This window comes from Macrosteles quadrilineatus, unplaced genomic scaffold, assembly GCF_028750875.1.
Source record: "Macrosteles quadrilineatus isolate MER2022 unplaced genomic scaffold, UCM_ALF_1.0 Scaffold_4__1_contigs__length_99947679, whole genome shotgun sequence".
Taxonomy (NCBI): Eukaryota; Metazoa; Arthropoda; class Insecta; order Hemiptera; family Cicadellidae; genus Macrosteles; species Macrosteles quadrilineatus.
In genome coordinates this window covers 80214049-80236360 of record NW_026542597.1, presented here as the reverse complement: position 1 = coordinate 80236360, position 22312 = coordinate 80214049, and the positions used below count along the sequence as shown (strand labels likewise).

The 22312-nt window shown below is 39.9% G+C and overlaps 1 protein-coding gene across 7 annotated transcripts in view; it reads left to right on the top strand.

The window, feature by feature from the left end:
- The window catches only part of LOC128992072 (hormone receptor 4), a 123742-nt gene that overhangs the window by 88177 nt on the left and 13253 nt on the right, over positions 1-22312 (top strand). For 5 of the 7 annotated variants that reach the window (XM_054415467.1, XM_054415463.1, XM_054415468.1 and 2 more), the window contains exons 2-4: positions 14577-14681; positions 20419-20530; positions 20881-22302. In XM_054415467.1, the coding sequence (XP_054271442.1) occupies positions 14582-14681; positions 20419-20530; positions 20881-22302 (1634 nt within the window). In that variant the 5' untranslated portion in view covers positions 14577-14581. Of the gene's footprint in view, positions 1-11543; positions 11580-14576; positions 14682-20418; positions 20531-20880; positions 22303-22312 lie in introns of all 7 variants that reach the window. The other 2 variants (XM_054415466.1, XM_054415465.1) reach the window with 2 other exon arrangements.

Below are 22312 nucleotides of genomic sequence, written 5' to 3'. Positions count from 1 at the left end.
GAGGCTTGGCGGTGCGAGTGCTAGCCATGTATCAGTGACCGGTTCCACGGTGCGGTATGGGAGTGGAAAGGCCGACCGGGGGGTCAAGATGAGCAAAACTTGTTTTAGGGATAAAATGAACCTGTTATGACCTAACCTAACAAACTTGCTGATTATGAAAAATGTGAATGCAGGTTTACTAAACGAATCGATATTTTCAATCGATATGGTAGCCCAGTTAAGAAACTGTACCCGGTCTCCGTTACATCCTGCCCACTACACACCCTTCCACTAATACCCATCTGCTGAATCACTCTTATGCTCTGGGGAAACGGTACTCGGGCTTAACTGACAGTTTTGACAGGTAATGACCCCCACGGCAAAACATAGGACGGCACTCGCTCCGCTTCACTGTGAAGGGTCAGCTGGATATGATCTCGTGACGATAGGAAGTACTGTTTGAAGGTAGACCGGTGCAGCAGGCGATACGGAAGTGCAGCAGCGGGGTCGCTCATTCACCAGCCAATGTCACAATCTCCTCCCAGCTCTATCTAGCTGCATCGCATAGCTGATGTGCTCGAAGGGCGAGCTGATCTAGTGGTGGAGTAGGCGTCGGTCCCTGAGGTTCTAAGTTCAAATCCCGCCAAACGCCACGCCAATATCACAATCACCTGCTAGCCCTAGCTGCATCCCTTGGTTGATATCCTTGAAGAGCGAGCTGATTTAGTGGTAAGCCGCGGGCTTCGGTCACTGAGGTTCTTGGTTCAAATCCCGCCAATCATCACGCCAATGTCATAATCACCTGTTTGCCCTAGATCCATCACATGCTTGATGTACTCAAAGGACGAGAAGATGCAGCAATCTCGATGGGCTTCGTTCTTAGAGGTCCCGAGTTAAAATACTGCCAATCAGCACGCAAAAATACTACAATCATCAATCGATTGAAGAGGGTATTTAAAAAGGATATTCTTTCAAAAGGAGATTCAAACAAATTGTATACAAATTAACAGGAGTATAAATAAACCAACTAAACCTGACCGTATTCCTGAAATGAAATAACGTCCTACTCCGTGGGAATTTAAAACAATAATATGGTAAAATTACTCTGACTGATGTTTTCTTTTGTCATTTTCAAAACAATGACATTTCCCAAAAATTGAAACAGGGACTTCCCACATTTCTGCTTTCTCTGCAAAATTAATGTTGGTTTATAATTTCCCTGTCACTCTAGAACTATGGATGAGTGGTGAAGTGGACTAAGTCATTACAGCAGTCATCACGGAAGAGACTCAGCTGAACATAGTAGTCAGACAACTGCCAAATTAATGTGATCAATTGAGCTTTTTTGGTCACCGAAACCAGTGGTAATGGTCAGCCAGGGTTAGTAAAAAGTGCATCGAATTCAGCAAGCACAATTACGCGTATTAATAGTTTTTAACATTCTTCAAAATCTGCTGTGTTTAATTCATCAACCCTCTCAAAGGTGTACTCTCAAAATGTGTACTCACAGGTGTACCTCTCAAAATAGTTACCGTTGTCAAAATATTTACTGTGGGCTCAACTCATAAGCCATTACGGAAGGTTTAATAATCTATCTATAATAATTCCTGACTCCCCAAAAGATTGTGTTTCATGGCTTTCAAGAAGATTCTGATCACTGTGCTCAATTTAATAGCCTCTTTAAGGGGTTCAGGTGTGATTTATCAGCATCCTTATTGCTATGCCCAGTTCATCATACATCTCCATCGGTCACAGAAAAACGTTCGACAAATTCCTGATCGCTGTGTTCAATTCTTAATCCCCCTTAAAGGATCATTGATGTAGCTTTCGTGAAGATTCTGACCCCTGTGCTCAATCCATCATCCATCTTCAAGGGTTACAGAAGTTACATTTGTCAGAATCCTGATCATTGTGCTCAATTGATATCCCTCTCAAGAAAGAATCTGACTACTACATTCAATTCATTGTCACTGTCAAAGAAGATCCTGACCTCTGTACTCTGTGCTCAACTCATCTTTCCCCGACTGTCGCCAGACGCTCCGAGATTGAGTCTGAGCAGTTCCACGGCGAAGGTGTCGAGGAAGCCGTGGGCGACGTGGAGGTGTCACTATCAACTTGGCACGCCGACGGTCATCAAATACATTCTGCCGAGTCGTATATTCAAAGTAATGGATTTTCTGACAGTTATTCTTGCAACAAATTGAGCAAACTCTTGCACGGTTGTTTTCCATGGAGAAAAACTGGACCTTGTCACGACAATGTTCGCTTTTATTAGAGCTAGAACATGTGCAGAAATATAAACCTCTTCGGTCCCACGAACACATTACTGGTAGAAATTGAAAATATAGTGGAATTATTTATATTCCGTCGATTTACTAAGTTATAAGGACGTATTTTTTGTGAATAATTTGAATTTTCCCTTGAAGTCTCTAAATTTAAAGCCCATAAGATTCACAATTATGCAGTGCAACTAAATTATTCTTTAGGTATAATTATTTATCCCTCCCTAATATTGAATCCTTTTAGTGACTTTCCTAGACAAATAAATTACTGTCGATGAGTCAATAAATAGTGTTAAGACATGACGTGATCGTGAAACTTCAATGGGTTGGGTAGAGAACGCCCACTGATGCTCTAGGAGCATAGCATAGCATACATCCTCCTGAATATTACTGGGCTTGGTGTATTCATATCCCGTTTAATAATCTTCTTAGCCTATGTAAGTCTGACTGAAGAGTCACCGTATTCTGAAATATTTGGCTGCTTTGTGAGTTTGTGAATCCAAGTCCGTTATTTATCATTGTAATTTCAAAGAATTAATCGTGTGTGTAAACAATCAGCCAGGCTTATTCACTAATGGTGTCCAAAACGTTAAGTAAAAAACTGCATTGAAACATAATTTCAGATTTTAGGGTAAGGATCGTGAGCCCAGTTGCGACAGTGTTCTCCAAGCTTTATCTAATTTGGAGAACTTGGGAAAAGTCCTCTCATCCATAGCTAAAAATCTTCTTCTTTCGGTTGCGGACACCCCATCTTTGAATGAATTAAATAGGATTGGTGAACCTTCGTAAAAGGAAAGGATCGGCTGGGTATATCAACGGTATATTGCCCATTTCCCAATCATGGCTTTTAATTTGTCATTCACAAGGACTTAAAGAATTGCACGTAGCGAACATTGTTGTAATGTCATTGTAATCAGGCGTCAAATCAATCAATCAATCAAGAAAAGACCTGCATCCACACCCAAACAATTCCGCTCATTAAAGGTTCCGACCACAACATTGTTGCATTACCGCGTGCCTGCTGCAACTCACAGTCTAGTGATCAGGAGCATGATTGCAAGGCTATAACATGTTTATGTAATACTCGTCTAGGCGGGTATTCCGCATTCTCGCTCCGTTTGTGACGTCACCTCTATAAACGTCGCCGCTACTCTGTATACTCGCCGCTTCACGCTACTCGCTACTCGCTACTCCGTCATTGACTGAGTCTAGTGCCACTACATGATCACGTGACTATAGGAGTGGTCGTTATGGTGGAGTTACGATTTGTTTTGCTGGTACATTGTATGCCAATGGTGTGCTTGCTGAAGAATTATTATGAGAAATGACCAAGAGTTGTAACAGAGAACTTGGAAGTGATCGAATGTTTCCTCTCGTGGGGTTTTGATTCATTAATTGAATGATATTTTGGCACTCCATGGGTAAATTGAAAGCGGAGATCAGTAAAGGATCAGTATAAGGATCAGTAAAAGGTGAAGAGTGAAGTATAGCTTTGATTTTGTCAACGACCAGCAGTTTCGTGAACCAGGGCCGTTTTTCAACTGCAAAAAGTCCAATTGCAAAAAAACACAATTACAAATTCTGCAGAGCCAATGTGGTGATCTGTTGAATGAACATTAAATTTCAGTTTTCAAAATTTTATAATGTAACCTCACCACTGATACATTATCAAATCATCACACTGCGTCTTTTGAAATAATTCCAAGTGTTAAAATTTGAATAGCACGTTGTCTGCACCATGAAGTAAACAAGTTGGTTCAGGACTATGCGGAAGATGATCTACATCTAAATCGATCTCGTAAGCCCAATCAACACCTGAATATGCAAATGAGCGTTATATAAGCGGAGCGTAGTGTAACGGTAGGCTAGCGGGTAGCGGCTGCGTCGGAGGCAGAGTGGTGTGGGGCAAACCTCGCCGCCATTGGTTGGCCTGCGAAGGTCCCGCAAAAGTGAAAGCGGCCGCGAGGTGGCATTGATCGCACAAAAAAGATTCCGCGGTCGTTGACCGAGGGAAAGCGAGAGTCAGTTGGGCAACCGCGGATGGCTTGTGGGAAGGCGGTTTCGTCATCCACTCCACTCCGCACTCTGGTACTGGAATTTGCCGTCGTTACGTGCTGCGTTTACGGTTTACGGCCACCTGTTTTGTGACTTTGTGTCCGTTTGGATGGTTGGACTGAGCGGTGGAAAGGATTTTGTGCATTGATTGGTCTTAGATGCATCGATGAGAGTCATGCTTATTTTATTTTTGAACAAATCAAATTAATTGTATTGAATACGTTACGTTGGATAGGCTAGCCTTTGCAGAAGTATCGGTAAGGGGTTTTACAGTAGGAAGTAGATTATTATTACATTGTTCTTCATGAGTGTGGAATGCCTTGTTGGGATTTACGACACTGGTAAATTTATGTGTGAATCCTGATACGAGTAATGTTTTTAATAGCTCGAATACATAATCCCCTTAAAAAAACAGCATATCTGCACATACCCTTTGCACATCTGCATCATTGTCCTGACTAAGATGTATTGTAGGAGCCATATGAAGAAAAATGGATGCGATAACCATTTGGAACATTGGATTTCTGTTTAATTTGCTTTTGGATACGGCAAACCTTTAGAGATTCCAAGAGCTGCGTGCAAAGCTTTTACATATTATACAGTTTTTGATTATTTGCAATTTATTTAAGCTCCAACGGTATAATCTTCAAAACTATAATGTAAAGGTCATAAAAGGAATGAAAGTTCACAATTAAAACTCAGGATCTACTCCAAAATCATTTATAAAATTCAAATCAGCATCCCTTCACGGATGACAATACAGTATTTTGAATCCGCAATGGCAAGACTAACTGAACCACCAAAGTCTCGACTCCTTCTTTACCACTTTGTGCAGCCACACTTTACAGTATGACAGGCTGCAGTGCAGTTCGCAGTTGTGTGCCACCGTCACCAATCACGGATGTCCTTACAAGTCGTGTCCTAGACTCGTCCTTCGTCCTGCGTCGCCTCCAGCCCACAACACTCCCTCTGTGGCTGACGCTGACGGCTTCATGGCGAATCTGAATATTTACATCGGTTGACTCAATGTCGATGTTAGAAGATCGTTATGGAATATTTGCTGTAGCCATGTACTGTCTCAACACTACGAAATTATTCAGCCTGTTGTGGTGATTGAAAAATATGCATAGAATGGTAGTGTAATTTTTGTACACCCATTTTTTCACATACATATTTTACATTTTTGTTTTTGTTTAATACTTTGTGGCAATGGAAACTATCTTGAAGTTTGATGAAGATGCCCGTGCAAAATTGGCGAATATATGATTGGAAAAGATCGAGTTTGTTTAGTCAACGAAGTGTTTGTGTACGATGTAACGAATTCTACTTAAAAAAAAACGTTAGGAAAACCACCCACATCATACCCCTTTAAGAGAGTGAATTTTCCCAAATATTACAGATCAGCGTTGAGCAACATGTGTTAATCAGACGATGATACGAGTATATATGTGACGATACGTTCTGTCTCCTCTTGTAGGATGTGAAGGCGACGAGCGTACGTTCATGTTTGACGCGATGAACGTACGTGTTTGACGCGATGAACGTGCATGTTTGACGCGATGAACGTGCGTGTTTGACGCGACGTCGCGGCGCGACAGAGATCGCTCGCACATCGGGAACAAGGCCGTCGGGTCGGCGAACTCCAGCCTCGGGCCGCTACATTTAATGAAACACATTTTAAACGCAATTGGTCCTCGGTGACCCGTACCCGCGAATCCGTTCTGTGAGTCATCCCGTGCAAGGTCTTTAACCCGTCCAGTCCGTTGTCCGCCAGACTGACCGAGACAATGAATAGTCTGTTTAGATTCTGAGTACAAGTGTTTTAGGAAAGTTCTTTTGGTCACGAGAGAGTTTGGAGTTCGTGAAGATTTAGTATTGTTGTCGCACTTTTGCCTAGGAAGGAATGCCCATACATTGTCTTGGCACTGTTCCACGTACTTAGTGCTATTTCTTCGTAAGATTATGTGTTCTGTAAAAGTTAGGATAAGGTGTTTAATGGTTTTCAATGACATTCTTTCAAGGGTTAAAGTTCAAGTGCCGATTAAAATGTATTAGTAATCAAGCTACCTACTTTATTTGTCCCAACTTCATCGATCACGAAGCATAAACTGAAGAACAAATGCCATGTGTAATGTTAGTTCTCTCCTTAATTTATCTTTCCCCTTTGCTAAACGTCTCTCCATAAAGGAATTTTGCATGCGTTTAGTCTTACTTTTCTACGTAAAATTATAGAAATCTTAACTCCTCAGAAACGCTCATAGAATAGCACAGAGTAATAAAAAAACTCTATTTTCCAAGAACTCTTTGGATTTTTAAAGTCACCATGGACTACATCAACATGTTCAACTTCATATGATCAACGCTCTCATCTTCCAAGATTGTTGAGAAGTACTCAGATTGGCTGTACCCTCACCACTACTCTCTCTAACATAGTCCAAAAATTTTGATTCCCAAAATACTTTATGGACTCAAAAAACTCAACTTCATCTTAGCATATGTCAACTTTCCCTTCACGTGATCAACGCCCTCCTCTTTGTCCATTGTTGAGAACTGCTCGGCTAGTGCCTCTACTCTCTCTGCTCAGTTCACTGTCAAGTGTGTGGAGTCGTGGGTTGCGGAGGTTGGGGCTGAGGTGAACGTGGGTCCTTGGGGCGGATCACGACGACGAGAGGCGGCCAGCCGTGCAAACCTTGGCCCCGATGGCGAGGCTTCCAGGTGAACACCCCTCCTCGGCCCTCAGCTCCTCCTGCTAGAACAGTTCACACTTCTGAACAAAGTCCTACTGAAGGTTCAGCAATTTCGCAACAACATCTTTAACCGAATCGATCAAGTTATTTGAATATAGTCTTTGAATTCCGGAAAGCCCTTTACGGCCATCGGCTCCTCCTGCTTCTTGCTGGTGTAGAACTGTTCACACTTCTGAACAAAGTCCTACCTACTGAAGGTTCAGCAATTTCGCAACATCTGTAACCGAATTGTTCAAGTGGTTTGAATAAAGTCTTTGGATTCCGGAAAGCCCTTAACGGCCATCGGATCCTCTTGCTTCTTCCTGGAGTAGAACAGTTCACACTTCTGAACAAAGTCCTACTGGAGGTTTTAGCAATTTCGCCACAACATCTTTAACCGAATCGTTAAAGTGATTTGAATAAAGTCTTTGAATTCCGGAAAGCCCTTTACGGCCATCGGCTCCTCCTGCTTTTGCTGGAATAGGACAGCTAACACATCTGTGAAAATTGCTAATGAAAGTTCAATGGTTGAATTACTGTAACTCCCTCAACACCTTGAATCGTTGAAGTAATCTTCTACTTCGAGAGTTTTTTTTCAAACTTCGGACAAAAACAAGAAATTCCTTCGGCGATTTTTCACTTGGATCTACAGTATTTAAGGTTTTTTTAGCTAACAAATTCCTAAAAAATTCTTGCTTTTCTACATAACATTCTTTTAAAACACTATTTATTTATATACAATACGGTCGCTTCTTCGCAAAAACTGATCTTCTGACAAAAATTTTATGTTTGTAGGAGAAACTGTTAGGAGAACATTTAAAAGATTTTAACTACTGATCCTGGCCGGGTTAAGGGCAGCCCTTTGGAATAGATCCCTACTTAAAGTCCGGATATATAGTATTTTCAAACTAATTGTTCTTAAGGAAGTGCTTTCATAACAAACTAGTTTTCTTGAATAACATTTCTTAACAAATATTCTTTATCAAGAGAACAGCTTAATGCATTCATTACTGAAACCTGAATGGTCATGACTTTGTCCTCGAAGACAAACCTTCCAGAAAATTCTTATCGCAGTTTATAATAATTATAATATGATGAATTAAGCTTTAGGCCAACGAGACCATTTTTAGAGCGTGGGGTGGATACAAACTACTAGCTTAAGAACAAACATGGTCTACAACGGCTCTTGACTCATCTAGCTTCTTATCTTGCTCGAGTCTACAGTAGAACATTTCTTCTTTTTCCTTCCTTATTAGTTTCTTCTTTATCTGGCTTGATTTTAACGTCTTTTAGCTGGAATGTTTTAGGTCGCTTCAACTAAATATCTCGTAACCAAAAAATACCAAACGTTTAAATTAAAATTCAACTCTTCAACTCTCTTCCACTTCCTTTCGTCTGCGCGTTTCCTCCAAAGATGCTGGTAAACAAGGATGCATTTATCAATTGAGAAACTCCTCTGTTGTCAGAAGCGATCTATTAATACAACATTCTTTATATTTCCACGAAGTATATTCTATTTCAGGCCTCTTAAGAAGTCTATATTTACCCTTCAAGGTCCAAATTGTATTGAAACCCTGAACTCTAACTTTCACCTCGTATTTACGCCCGACCTACCTCAACAAGACAAATTTGGCAATTTCTGTGAAGAGGTGTAGTAATGCATGAGAGTGGTTTACAAAGTTTAGTCACGTGTTCAAAGAAAGTCACTCCTATAAATGAAGTAATTTACACGATAGTCTGTTTAGATTAGACGAGATTGCATTTTATTCTTTTGTTCTTCTGATTCAAAAGCTATTTCGTTAGATTTTTTAAATTTTCAATTGTGTTAAAGAATATCTCACTTTTCTTTGTTTTAATATCACTTCTAAAATAAAGCAGTACACACAAAAATTAAATTGCCTCACTCCTAATTCTTTACCTCTGCGTTCATGCTCTGTAAACTCTCAGCAATCTGCACCTATTCTTTAGAGTTTAGGTGGCGAAACAACGATAATCTTTCAAATCCAAAGCCACTGGAACCACGTTTTCTGTGTTTATCATGGTATGCTTAAATTAAACCAATTAAAATTCTATGAAATTCTTTACAACCAAGTGTTAATTTTTCCAGAATCACCTTTGTATAGTTTTGTGTGTGTGAACACTTCGTTCCCCAAATTTTACCCAATGGATGAATTCTATTTTGATGAGGACTTTAGAAGTTGGTGGAAAATCACTTCTAAAACAAGAACTTATGTTTCGCTCACCCTTAATTGTTTACACTCCTAGATAATATAGACTCGGTAAACTTATCGAAACTCAACAAACTACTATCAGCTATGCAATTCTAACCGTTTCTTCAGCCGTTCCTCATTAGTCCCGACGATACACCGAAGACCTCTCACCTCACACCTAGGGCGTTGTCTTATCTTGCCCAGGTGAAAGCTCTACTTGCTCGTTATCACCGACTTCCGGGAAATCAGCTGTTATCAGAACACCGACCCAGTTCCATCTACACAAAGCTAATGTCCACTTGCAACACTGCACTTGCACCAACCTTGCATCTGAATCTGAGAAATACCTTGGGGTCAGTTGAATTAGGCATTGGAAATTTGCATTCGCTATTAAGTACTGTACTAAAATAGTTTGGTCCGGTATTTGTTATGAAGCAAATACGTTTCCTCAACAGATTGTTGCAATGTTGTTTGTTATCCTAGAAGAGATGGCAAATATTGTTGGTTTGCGTTTTGTTCGCTGAAAATGCTTTTCTATAACTATTATGAAACATATCAACCCTTCATTGAGTCATCAGTAGTCTCCATTCAAGGGGGAAGCGTTACGATTGTCCTAAACGTTGTTGATCCATGAGAAGAGCACCTGTAACTGTATTCATGTGAAGAAAGTCGTGACGACGTTTTGCATCGTCATGAAAATTCCTAGTAGTAAAGGACGAAAACACATCAGCTGAAGAAATGTGTTACAGAATAACCCGTCTTCGGCCATTTTCCTGGGAGACGAGGTAGCTTAAATCTCTTTCGAGTTGGACAATGATATCCATTATGGAAATGATGACAACTCATTGCAACTTTTGTTTGGGTAGAGTACGCCTGGTAGCAAGAGTTACTCTGATTTAGAGCGAAGTCTGATTTAGAGACCCCATCCCAACCTAACCAAATATAACAAGCGGAAGGAGGTAACCTAACATAACCTCTCCCTACACCCCACCTGAATCGGCTTTTCTCGTGAGCCATCGAAAATGGTCGATGAGTCGGTGGCTCAGTCGGTTGTACGATGGACCATAAAAGACAGCGATGTCTTGGGCTCGTGTTGCGGTACCACCACTCAACATTTATAATTGCAATTCATTCTTGTACCGTACCTCTTGTTTTGCTTGAAAAGCTCAACGCACTTGTCTTTGAGGCTCTTGTGGGCAGGCAAATCCAACATAAAAAATGCCAGCATTCGCAAAAGGATTATTTAAAATATACGCCTCTTCTAGCCATAGCAACACAGTTCTTTTTTTACTTTTACTTAAATAGAAACCTATGTTTCGATACATCCTATACATGTACTATATTCATGTTGTACTGTGATATTCTACTCTAACAGAAAATTAGCAAATCTTCAACATATTTTTATCCCATCCATTGTTGTTTCTCGTGTGCAACTCAAGCCAGTAGAGATGTCAGACAAAGACAGACAAGGTTTCACTGTCCTAGAACTTTGAATAGCGGCCTTGACGGCTTGGCTAGACTAGGCTAGACTGCAATATTGCATACTATGCACTCTACTCCGCATCGCTCTAGCCTGCTTGCATACTGCGTGCAATCTGTAGTCGATTGTATGGAAATTCGTAACAACTTTGTCACTTGCGTATCTGATTGTGCTTAATCTTGCTATTGGAAAGTAATTTGTGTCTCGCTCTTATTAGTGTGAGTTGAAAAGATGTTAACTCCATTAATGTGTATTATGGAGGAAAATTTTCATTGAGATTTTAAGTTCGCCGTTTCCTAATGAATAAAAAAACAGTTATGCACTTATGTAAATGAAATAAAATCAAATTCAAACTATTTTGCTTACTAATTTCATTCCTTGTGTTCCTTGGCACTTTATCTTACATGGTAATATACATTTTAATATTTCAAATAATATATAAACAATGAATTTCCACGCCTCTTTAAAATCAACCGTATCATCTTCACATATGTTAATTTGAAGAAGACGTTGGAGTAATTTGTAATGGGCGTACCAGAGATATTATAGTTTGAATGTCTTGATGTAAAACACATGAATTCCCATCGCTCCGTGTATGAAATGCTACTTAAAAATTTCCAAAGATTATATGATCAGTTGAGAGCGCAAGTTGCCGCTAAATAGAGTAAAATAATCCACTTAGAATAAGAAACGCCTACAAAATTGATGTAAATGCTGTGATTAAAGATAAATCTTTGTACATATAGCTAAATGTAATTTTTGAAATTACAATATTGTTTTATGTTTACTAATGTGTTTTATTTTTTTACAGGTTAGTATCGGAGGGCCACGGGACGCCCCGCCTGTGGTGAGATTAGAATAGATAATAACATGAATATATTATAAACACTACCTATCATTTCAATATTCTATACAGCAGTTATACTACTGTAACATAAACACATTCTGTATTTATTATAACACATAGTGGTAATTTGTTTTACCGGCTTGAATGTGTATGTATTGAACGTACCAATTCAATATTTAGATTCAGTATTGCTATCCATCATGAATTTCATTTTCACTATATTGCCAGAAGTTACGTTTCGGGGGCAATTAAAATACCCTCTTGCATCAAACTTGCATATTAAGACATTTTTATTGGTGTTTCTCGTAATCAACTTTGAAATAATAGAAAATTACACATAGATAATCCCAACGCCAAAAACATATTATTTTAATCACATTTTGTTTTAATTATTGATGTGGATAAACAAAGGCTCTACAAGGCTCACGGTAAATTATTATTAGTAAATTCTAAATAAGATGCATGGTCACTTTGATCCAATTACAATTTTTTAAAGATTATTTGTATTTCTCAGTTTCTCTTAGAATTGTTTTACATTTATGTATGTCAATCACTCATTAAAACTACTCTAAATTTATGAAAAAACTAGATACTAAATTTAAGATGCTGTTTTGAGGTTATGAGGTACAGTTATTTTTCAACAGATATTTTCATAGCTATTTTTTTATATAACTCACTACATGTGTAAGTTATATAAAAAAGTTAAACTGCTCGTTATATTTATAATTAAATGATATAGCACCCCTAAAATATATATTTAAATTTAAATAACGAGAAAATCAGCAAGAGTCTTGATGATGCTTTTTGCCCGTGTGGTACACAATGGTCTTACAGCACCATTCGCTAAGCAAGCTTATTAAATTTAAAAATGGAATTCAGATGCACGTTTTCCCCTTTAAAACTACACTTATATAATGGGATTTAAATGTAACTAGTTCTTTACTGTTGTTGCCAAACAGTCCTTAAAAAATATTCAACTATTTGGTCTTGAACGATTGTGGTAGTGTAAAAAATATATTAATCAAAAATAATTTAATCGTATTATACACTCACTAAAAATATAATAAAACTAAATCTAAATGTTTAAGGTTCTTGTAATATTTTTTACATATATATATATATATATATATATATATATATATATATTAATATTAATCCAAAGTTAGCTGCTACCTTTCTCTATCATTGACTCTAGATACTTCATGAAGATTGTACATTCCAATATGATATGCACAATTTTTATTGGCGTTTCATGGTCTTTACATGCTTTGATATTTTCAACGAGCTTCCTCATAACTAAACTTGCTGTTGGCATACCAATTGTTTACATGTCGTAAAATTTAATAGTTGCATTCTCATACACGAATATTTAAATTTAAAAACAACAATTTAAAAATAAAACTAAGTTGGCACATGCCTTTGGTATCTATAAATAGTAGGCCTAAGTGTGTTACTGTTTTTCATCAATTCCGGACGAAGGACGGGTGCTCTGCTAGTTTATTTTGCCTTTTAGCCTAAAAATACAAAATTTTAATATATTAGGCTATATAACCATTGAGTATAATATTCATCTATTACTTATTTAATACGCAAGCATGTTTTTTGTGACAATTACTCCTCCGAAACTACTGAACCGATTGACATGTTTTCGGTGTCATTGGAAAGAGCGTAACGTGAAGTTGTGCAGGAAACTTTCTTTTTAGGGAAATAATTAGAGAGTGAGGCCCTGGAACCCTTTAAAGTTTCGTATTTCTCCATAAGATTAACATGGGAAACAAAAATTGTTATGAAACTCCAGCTGTTGTCAGAAGTTAAAAGTGAGAAGAAGAACATATGTTAATTCTAAACATTCAATAAGTTTGCTAATACAGTTTGCTACAAACATTTACTTGAAATGGAATATTACTATTTGAATTTGGGTTAGTGTAAATATTACAATGGAAAAAAGCGAGAGAGCCTGGATAAATTGATATAATACTGTTATGTACATCTTGAGTATTTCCGTAATCTTTTGGTCGAATCTTCTAAAGTCATCAGAAATTATGACCGTTAATCCTTTTAAAATAACGCTTCTAATACTTAGCAATTGCTCGAATTCGAGCAACAGGGACACTAGTATATACTTAATTATGTAACTCTTTTACGCCCATTTATCACCGTATTACTTAAAGTAGCCTACTAAACGCGATGTACGTTTTCTACTTTGTTTCTGTGCTCCCGTGCGGAAAGTTTCTCGAGTGCAGCAAATAGACTTTCCGCTCGTGTTATACATTATATTTTTCCTGCAGTTACTATAAAACATAAATAATGGCTAATTATATGTATATACAGGTTAACTTTTAATATTCAGTTTCACAAATTAACAAATTCAAACCGTAATGTAATTGTCTCACAAACAAATGAAACCTAAATAAAATTGTTTACTAATAGGCCAACTTAGCAAATAAAAATCTGAATTAAATTTCACAAATATAATTAATCAAAATCTGAATATAATTGTTCGTTTGTATTTTTTACGTTAACACGCAGGCATACTCGTATTACGTACCTAATACACGCACACTATTTGCGTCGTTTGGTTGGTAATACTAGAGTGCGGGAAAGTAAAATGAGTGCAGGAAAGTAGGCAAATACAGGAATCAGATACTTTGCGTGCTACAATAAGTTTCAAGTTAGCCCGCTTTGCCATGTAACTGTAGGAAAAATCACATTGGTTTGTAAGTCGTAGTAGGTAGCAAACTTGCGTATTCATTGAACTTGGAATACAACGTGAGTTACTGAAGGTAATGAAAAATTGCTCAATTTGTAGGTTTGCTGCATCAGGGGTGTTATATTGCTTCCAAGACGTACTACCTTTGGCGAACGTAACATTTTAATACTCACGCACATTAATGATGGATAGCGTTAATGAATAAGATTTATCCTTTTAATTATAAAAACCCAATGTTTTGTATATGTATTTTGTAAGGTAAGTGAGATTAGGTTTTGCTGTTCCAGGAATTATGACCCTTACGAAAAGCCCGTGTGACTTGGACACGATGAGCCTTTTCCAAGATCTCAAGTTGAAACGGAGAAAAGTCGACTCTAGATGTAGTAGTGACGGTGAGTAAAATTTATCCTTGCTGTAATTTTACATTAAATATCAATAATAAACTAAGGACTAACTAGATATGATATTTTCGTTTTGTGATTGAATATTAATTTACATTGTTGTGTTGTTATTTGGGGTCACATTAAATTCTACCCATTTTACTTTGATATTGCAGTATTAGTTTTCAAACAAATCTTAATTGATGAAATGTCTGAGAGTTTTATTCCATGTAACCATAGTCAAATTAATGTTTTACCAACTCCTTATTTAAGATTGAAGATTTGATTATTGGTCTAACGATTTTCCAGGCCAACCCAAATCTCAGTCATATATGGAGTCGCCAATGCTTGGATGTCAAACAGTTTAAACCAAATTGAAAATCCACAGAGTAAACCAGATCTCGCAATGTTTTTGAAGAATTTAAACATTCTACCAACATACAACAATAAATAATGTACTTAGAAGTAATGCTAACTCGGTCACACAACAAAACAAAGAGTAGACCCTACGATGGTCTAGAACTGATCTAAAGATGTCCAACTACAATGAAGACTAAAATTTATCTCAAGTTACCTGTTTGACCCGTTCTTACTCCGAAACCATTAAATTGTACTAAACAATATATTTCAATTTAATAAATTCATGATACAAACAGTACCAATTGGAATAACAAAACACAACCGATATCCGTGACAAATTTAAATATCTCCTAAGAGAATCTTGACTTCAGGAAGACCCTTCATGCCTCTAGGACTCCTCTAGGACACAAGTACTCTAGGAAGTCCTAACCTCCGTTATTTACTACCATTTTACGACCTAAGTCCCCGGTCTAACTATTATTTACCTTGCTAGAAGTACTAACGACACGGCGGTACGTTCCTTATTGTTGCATAGAAGTCCTCTTCAAGGGTCACTCCAATAGTAAACACCGACCAATGTCATCGCAGGCTGGCGGTCACCCGGGGAAAGGAATTCGCGATTTGTGACGAGGTTGAGTTTTATTGTGTAGAGCAAATTTTTATTTTATTTTACGGTGTTCATAGGTTCTACCCTTCTTAGATTTATTATCGTTATGGATCAGCTGAAGGCAATTTTAAGGTTAGTTCCGTTCGGTTTAGAGGACTTTGTGTCTACAAAATTAATGTCTTGTCATTCGACCGATAAAAAACGTTCAACCGGATTAAACTATATTTAAAATATATGTTTTATGTTGCTCTATATGTAATAGAGTAAGACAAATCGAAAAATATCTACTCTAAAATAAAACAAAAAAGTGTTCGAATCAGTTTACAAAAACATCAACAACTCGAGACTCACGTAAATGCATAAATGGGTTTACCCAAGCGATTGAAGCGACGAAACTTATTACCGCTCCTCTCTAATTAACAAACCAGTGTCTGTAACGTTTTATTTTTACCGTTATCCGTTGAAATGGGTCGCAACGGTAAGCCATTGGAGCTATATTTTCCAGTAAACCCTGCAAGACCAGACAGCACTCGTCTGCTATGTCTATTGTAGCTTCGAAGGAACTTCAGAGATAACCTAGTACCGCTCATCTTGTGAACAAACCAATGCTTGACGTAACGTGTTATTTTTACTGTTGTCCGTTGCAACGGTTCGCAACGGTAAGCTTGGAGCTCTATTTTACAGTAAACGCTGCAAGACAAGACAGCAATCGCCTGCTATGCCTATTGTAGCTTCGAAGGAACTTCAGAGATAACCTAGAACCGCTCATCTGGTAAACAAACCAATGCTTGACGTAACGTGTTATTTTTACTGTTGTCCGTTGCAACGGTTCGCAACGCTGCGTTGTGGCTCCTCTCACTTTCATTGAGAAGGCGCCCTCGAGTTGTTTACGGCGGCGCGCAGCCTTGACCGCGCATGCGTAGAACTAGTGTGACTCGTCACCGCGCCGCCAGGAGCGCCTTTGTTCTGTGACGTCATCGGGTGACGAATGAAATCACCATACGTCACAATTCGCAGTAAACGTATTCTACTAAATAAAAAAAAGAAACATAGTGCCTATTGTTTTCAGGCTTAAACATAAATGACAGATAACAATGTGTTCACAATGTATTTGAAGGGATGTTTACATGTCTATCTACTCCACAATCTAGTAGACTGAATGGTGAACTAGTTTTTCTCATCGATGCAGTTGCATGTTATCTAGGCTCGGATGGTTCTGTTGAACATTATAGCTGACTGTAAGGTCATCGGGCTGCCGACCCCGTCGCCTTGGCACAGATACTGTAGACCGCCAGTGTTGTATTGTTACACTAGCTGCAGACATAACCTCAAAGATAGTAGTCGTACTATCGTACTGAATTAAAATGGAAAACTGTTTTTATTTATTCTCTTGGAATAAAAATATAGAAAACTCGCCTTGAAAGAACCTCTGGTCCTATTTGAACAGAAACATATTTTATGTAGACTAAGTTTTGTGTATGTTGGATGTTAATAAATAGTTTCGTGCGGTCTTAAGTTAATTTATTTTGCCATTAAACATGCATTTATTCGTTGGTTAAGAAACGCTACTTAATGTATACTATATAGTAAAATAAATTTCCAAATCAAGTACGGTACTCACAATTTGCTTTGATATTGATATAACAAACCAGTCTTGTATATGAATTCTACAATTTGCAGGGTTTTCGATGCCAATAGTGGAATGACATCAGGAATGTGTATTTAAATGACGCAGTACCAACTCAGCATCTTTCACTGGTCCACTGACCGATAGACGGCCACTCTTTGTATACTCTATGCATTATTATCTAATCGTAATGCACTGCTGTTCAGTTTATACTCCATGCAGAGTATTGTTGGACTGGAAAATGAGATGGTAGAGTTGCTAGCTCGGCCGCCGACCTCGTCGCCTTGGCCTAGATAGTTCACAGCCAGCACTGTCATATATAACTGTATACTCTATGCACTGTTCAGTTTATACTCCATGCAGAGTATTGTTGGACTGGAAAGTGAGATGGTAGAGTTGCTAGCTCGGCCGCCGACCTCGTCGCCTTGGCCTAGATAGTTCACAGCCAGCACTGTCAACTGTATACTCCATGTACTGCTCAGTTTATACTCCATGCAGAGAATTTTTAGACATGAAAGTGAGATGGTAGAGCTGCTAGCTCGGCCGCCGACCTCGTCGCCTTGGCCTAGATAGTTGACAGACAACACTGTCATATAACTGTATACTCTATGCACTGTCCAGTTTATACTCTATGCAGAGAATTGGTGGACAGGAAAGTGAGATGGTAGAGTTGCTCGGCTCGGCCGCCGACCTCGTCGCCTTGGCCTAGATAGTTCACAGCCAACACTGTCAACTGTATACTCCATGTACTGCTCAGTTTATACTCCATGCAGAGAATTTTTAGACATGAAAGTGAGATGGTCCTCGTCGCCTTGGCCTAGATAGTTGACAGACAACACTGTCATATAACTGTATACTCTATGCACTGTTCAGTTTATACTCTATGCAGAATTGGTGGACAGGAAAGTGAGATGGTAGAGTTGCTCGGCTCGGCCGCCGACCTCGTCGCCTTGGCCTAGATGGTTGACAGACAACACTGTCATATAACCGTATACTCTATGCACTGTTCAGTTTATACTCTATGCACTGTTCAGTTTACACTCTATGCAGAGAATTGGTGGACAGGAAAGTGAGATGGTAGAGTTGCTCGGCCGCCGACCTCGTCGCCTTGGCCTAGATAGTTCACAGACAACACTGTCATATAACTGTATACTCTATGCACTGTTCAGTTTATACTCCATGCAGAGAATTTTTAGACATGAAAGTGAGATGGTAGAGTTGCTAGCTCGGCCGCCGACCTCGTCGCCTTGGCCTAGATAGTTCACAGCCAACAACCAACTCACCGACTAAACCTCAACACATAATCACTATCGCGTGCGGTTTGTTGGTTTATGTTCACGCGAGGCGACTACGGTATTGTTAGAGTAGACCTGCGTGGATTGTTAACGGCTGCGGTGTAAATAAAGCTCAACATTGTTGAAAATGTGTTGAACAAGTATGATGAAACTAGGCAAACAGCCATCAATCTGCAGGTCTGCACTGTACGTTGCTAAAATGAAACTTATTTAATCATAGTTTTTCTGCAACAACCGTATTTTTTTATCAAATTTACTGCCAGACTCACTGACATTATAATTGGCTAGAGTGAGTATTCCACGTGTTAACCACAAGACAATTCTTCTGAGATTCAGCTTAACCACTGTCAGACTCAACTAGCTCTGGAAGCGTAAAAACGTCTGGCAGTGAATTTGATTCGACGACGTCCAACCGCTAGAGATCCTGATGCCGCGAATGTCCGTCGTTGGTTCGAAATTTAACAGACAGCAGCTCATAAATCTAATTTTCATCAAGAGAAGCAGCATTAACTTTTTTAAACTCGATTTCATCGAGTAAAACGTTAAAACACTCAGTTCCAAAAAAGTAACATAAAAACAAACGAGTATCTACGAGTATGTATATGATCTGGCAGATGAGTGGCGGGGCGTGAATTCAATTCATATTAACTTTAGCTCTATAAAATGTAAATAAAGACAAACAAATGCCTTTATTGACATCTAACGCATTGATCTCTTTTCAAACCACTGTCCAACAATGCCTTGTGCTTTAAATGACGTTATGATTCACGTGTGAGAAAAACGTTCCCCTGCTTTGTTTCCCAAGGAAAAACAAGTTTAAATGAACATTGATAACATCTTTAATAGTTCAAGGTCGTAAAGAATTGATAAGGCACGAGCACATAGTTCTGCGGTTTTCTAAACGGCTAGAATACAGTGTTGACAGTGTATCTTGATTGTTTGTGTATTTCTGTTAACCATTTGATATTTGATATATTTGTTTGTGTGACGATGGTCCAGCAGGTTACGTCGATTCACTTATATGCTCGTGTAGAGATGTTTGACACGAAACTATCTATGGGAGGTAATATAAACAAAGAGATCCATATGTTCATAGCACGTAACGTTCGATTATCAAAATCATTGCTTATAATCTTCCTCTGTACAAAGAGGAAACAGATTTTGATTAAATACAAATTTTGTATTTAACAACTTAGATATTTAAAAAATATAAGCGTAACTATGACTGCAAACGTCTTATACACTCATGTGTTTACTTTCGTGTCTGTGGAATAATTAAATTAAACTCATGTTAGTTAAAATTAAAGGTGTAATTGTGCTTAACTTTAAGTAAATGTCCGTACTACTGTAGTACAAGAAGTTTATTTCATTTTCGTGCCCCAGAATGTAATCAATTTGTTTTACAAAGTGTTACTGTGATTTGTATTCTAGAATAGACTGTGCGTACCCAGGATGTAATTTGTGTATTCAGGATATTTTGCGTGTCCAGGATATGTTTAGTACATCCAGGATACAATTTGTGTTATATAGCATATACTTTGTGTATCAAAGATATACTTTGCGTATCTGGGTTATACTTTTGCAGGATTCAGTATTTAGTACTATTGCGTTTTATGGATTTAATTTTATTTTCAACTAAAATATACTTTATGTGCTAGGGATATTTTTCTGTATCCAGGATATTAGCCGAGTAACAGGGGACCTAAAAACGTGCATAGTTTCATAGTACTGAACAAAATTTCCCAAAATTTCCACGGTCGATGAGTTATTTCTTTGACGCCCCTATTTTCCCTTCCGTCCGTCTTTGTCCCGTTTCCCTTGTCTAGCAGCACATTTCTTACACTCTATATTTGTCCTCAGGTGAAAGTGTAGCAGACACAAGTGCTTCCTCCCCAGATATGGCTGGACCTGGCTCCCCGTGCAAGCTGGAACTCGCACGTTCCTCTCCTAGCCCAGGAGCCCATAGAGATAGGTGAGCCTCTACTCCTACGTGAGTTTTGGTGTTAACAAAATAAGTTTTGGAATTTATTGTCGCAATTTGTATGGTTATATAAGTCCTCGATAGAGATTTCTTTGTGTGGCATCTTTATTTTAATATCAGATTTCCTGGTATTGAAGAGTGAATCAGTCAATTCGACTCAGGGAAAGACTGCCATTAGGGTAATCACTGCAGTCATTTGTGATAATTGATTACCAACATAACGAGACAATAATGCCAACTGCTCAACGATTTACTTAATTCTTGAGTGCAATGCGTTAAGTTTATATGTTAGTTAACTATTTTTGACTGCTGTGGAGGTGACGATGTTGAAAAGATTGTAGTGTGATTTGCAGAGTGTCGTCGCCGGACTCGGCGCTGCCGGAGAGCGATCGTCCCATGGCGGAGCCCTCGGACCCCTGCGGCGGCGAGCCTACGTCGGACGTGAAGCCGAGGATCAACGAGGAGCTCAACGTGCGAGTGTTCGACGGTGGAGGCGGAGTCTCGAGGACGGAGACGTCCGGACAGAACTTTTGGTTGAGTACCCGCGTGAACGGTGACATACAGGACTTGATGACGGGGGGATACGCCTCTAGTGAGATGAAACCTCCTGAGAGAACACCGACGTCACAAGCGGGGCTAGTGAGAGACTTGCAGGACGTTATGACGGGCAGCTACACCAGCGAGATGAAACCTCCGGAGAGGACGTCGTCGACCCAGTCGATGACCGCGGACGCCGAGGTAGTGGCGGAGACTCGTGAAATGTGCGACGCGAACAAACCCGCCGAGGACGCGAGTGCGAGTGCGAATGTGTTTGAGCCCCGGACTGCGACGTCCTCGTCGTCGACGACATTCTGGGTGTCCACGGGGACGTCCACGGTGTGCCGGGTCAACGGGGACATGGAGTACCTAAACAGTGTGACAGTGTCGCCTCAGAGGACGGAGTCGCGGCAGAACCTGACGGTGATCGTGGGTGACGCCGCGAGTGACGAGGGTGCGGAGAACAAAGTGAAGGTGAAGGAGGAAGTGAGTGGAGTGTTCGGAGAGGACGCAGTGGCGAGATCGCGGGAAGTGCCGGTGTCGGTGTCGACGTCGCCCTCGGTCTGGGTGACGGCGGGAGCGCCGGTGGTGTCGGGGTGTCGCATCAACGGCGTCATGCCGGAGCTGATCGGAGGTGGAGTGAACTACGCGGAGCAGATGAAGCCGCCAGCGTCGTCACCGCAGCGGGTGAGCAGTGCGGGCGTGCGGCCGGCGCCCACCGTCATCATGGGTGAGGCCGGGGGTGTCCGCACCATGATATGGTCTCAGCCTGTAGCAGACACCCCTCCTACATCAACACCGTCCAACCTCGCCTCCACCTCCTCCAACAGCGCGTGGTCCACGTCATCAGTGTCGTCGCCGTCCAGCGCATCCAACAGTGAAGAGTCGGCCGCTCAGCTGCTGCTCAACCTCGGCCAAGAGCGAGCGTTCCGGTCGCCGCACACGTTCCCTGTCCCTCTCAACATGGAGCGACTCTGGGCGGGCGACCTGAGTCAACTGCCCTCCAGCCAGCAACTCCACGCTCTCAACCTGAGCGTGGCGGCGCCGTGGCCGGGGGCTCCCACCCCCTGGACCGGTGGACAGGCTCCCCACTGGCTCAAGAACGGCGAGGTTCCACCCAAGGCTCCTCCGCAGGACGACCAGGATGACGAGGACCAGCCCATGATCTGTATGATATGCGAGGACAAGGCTACTGGTCTCCATTACGGCATCATCACGTGTGAAGGGTGAGTCATA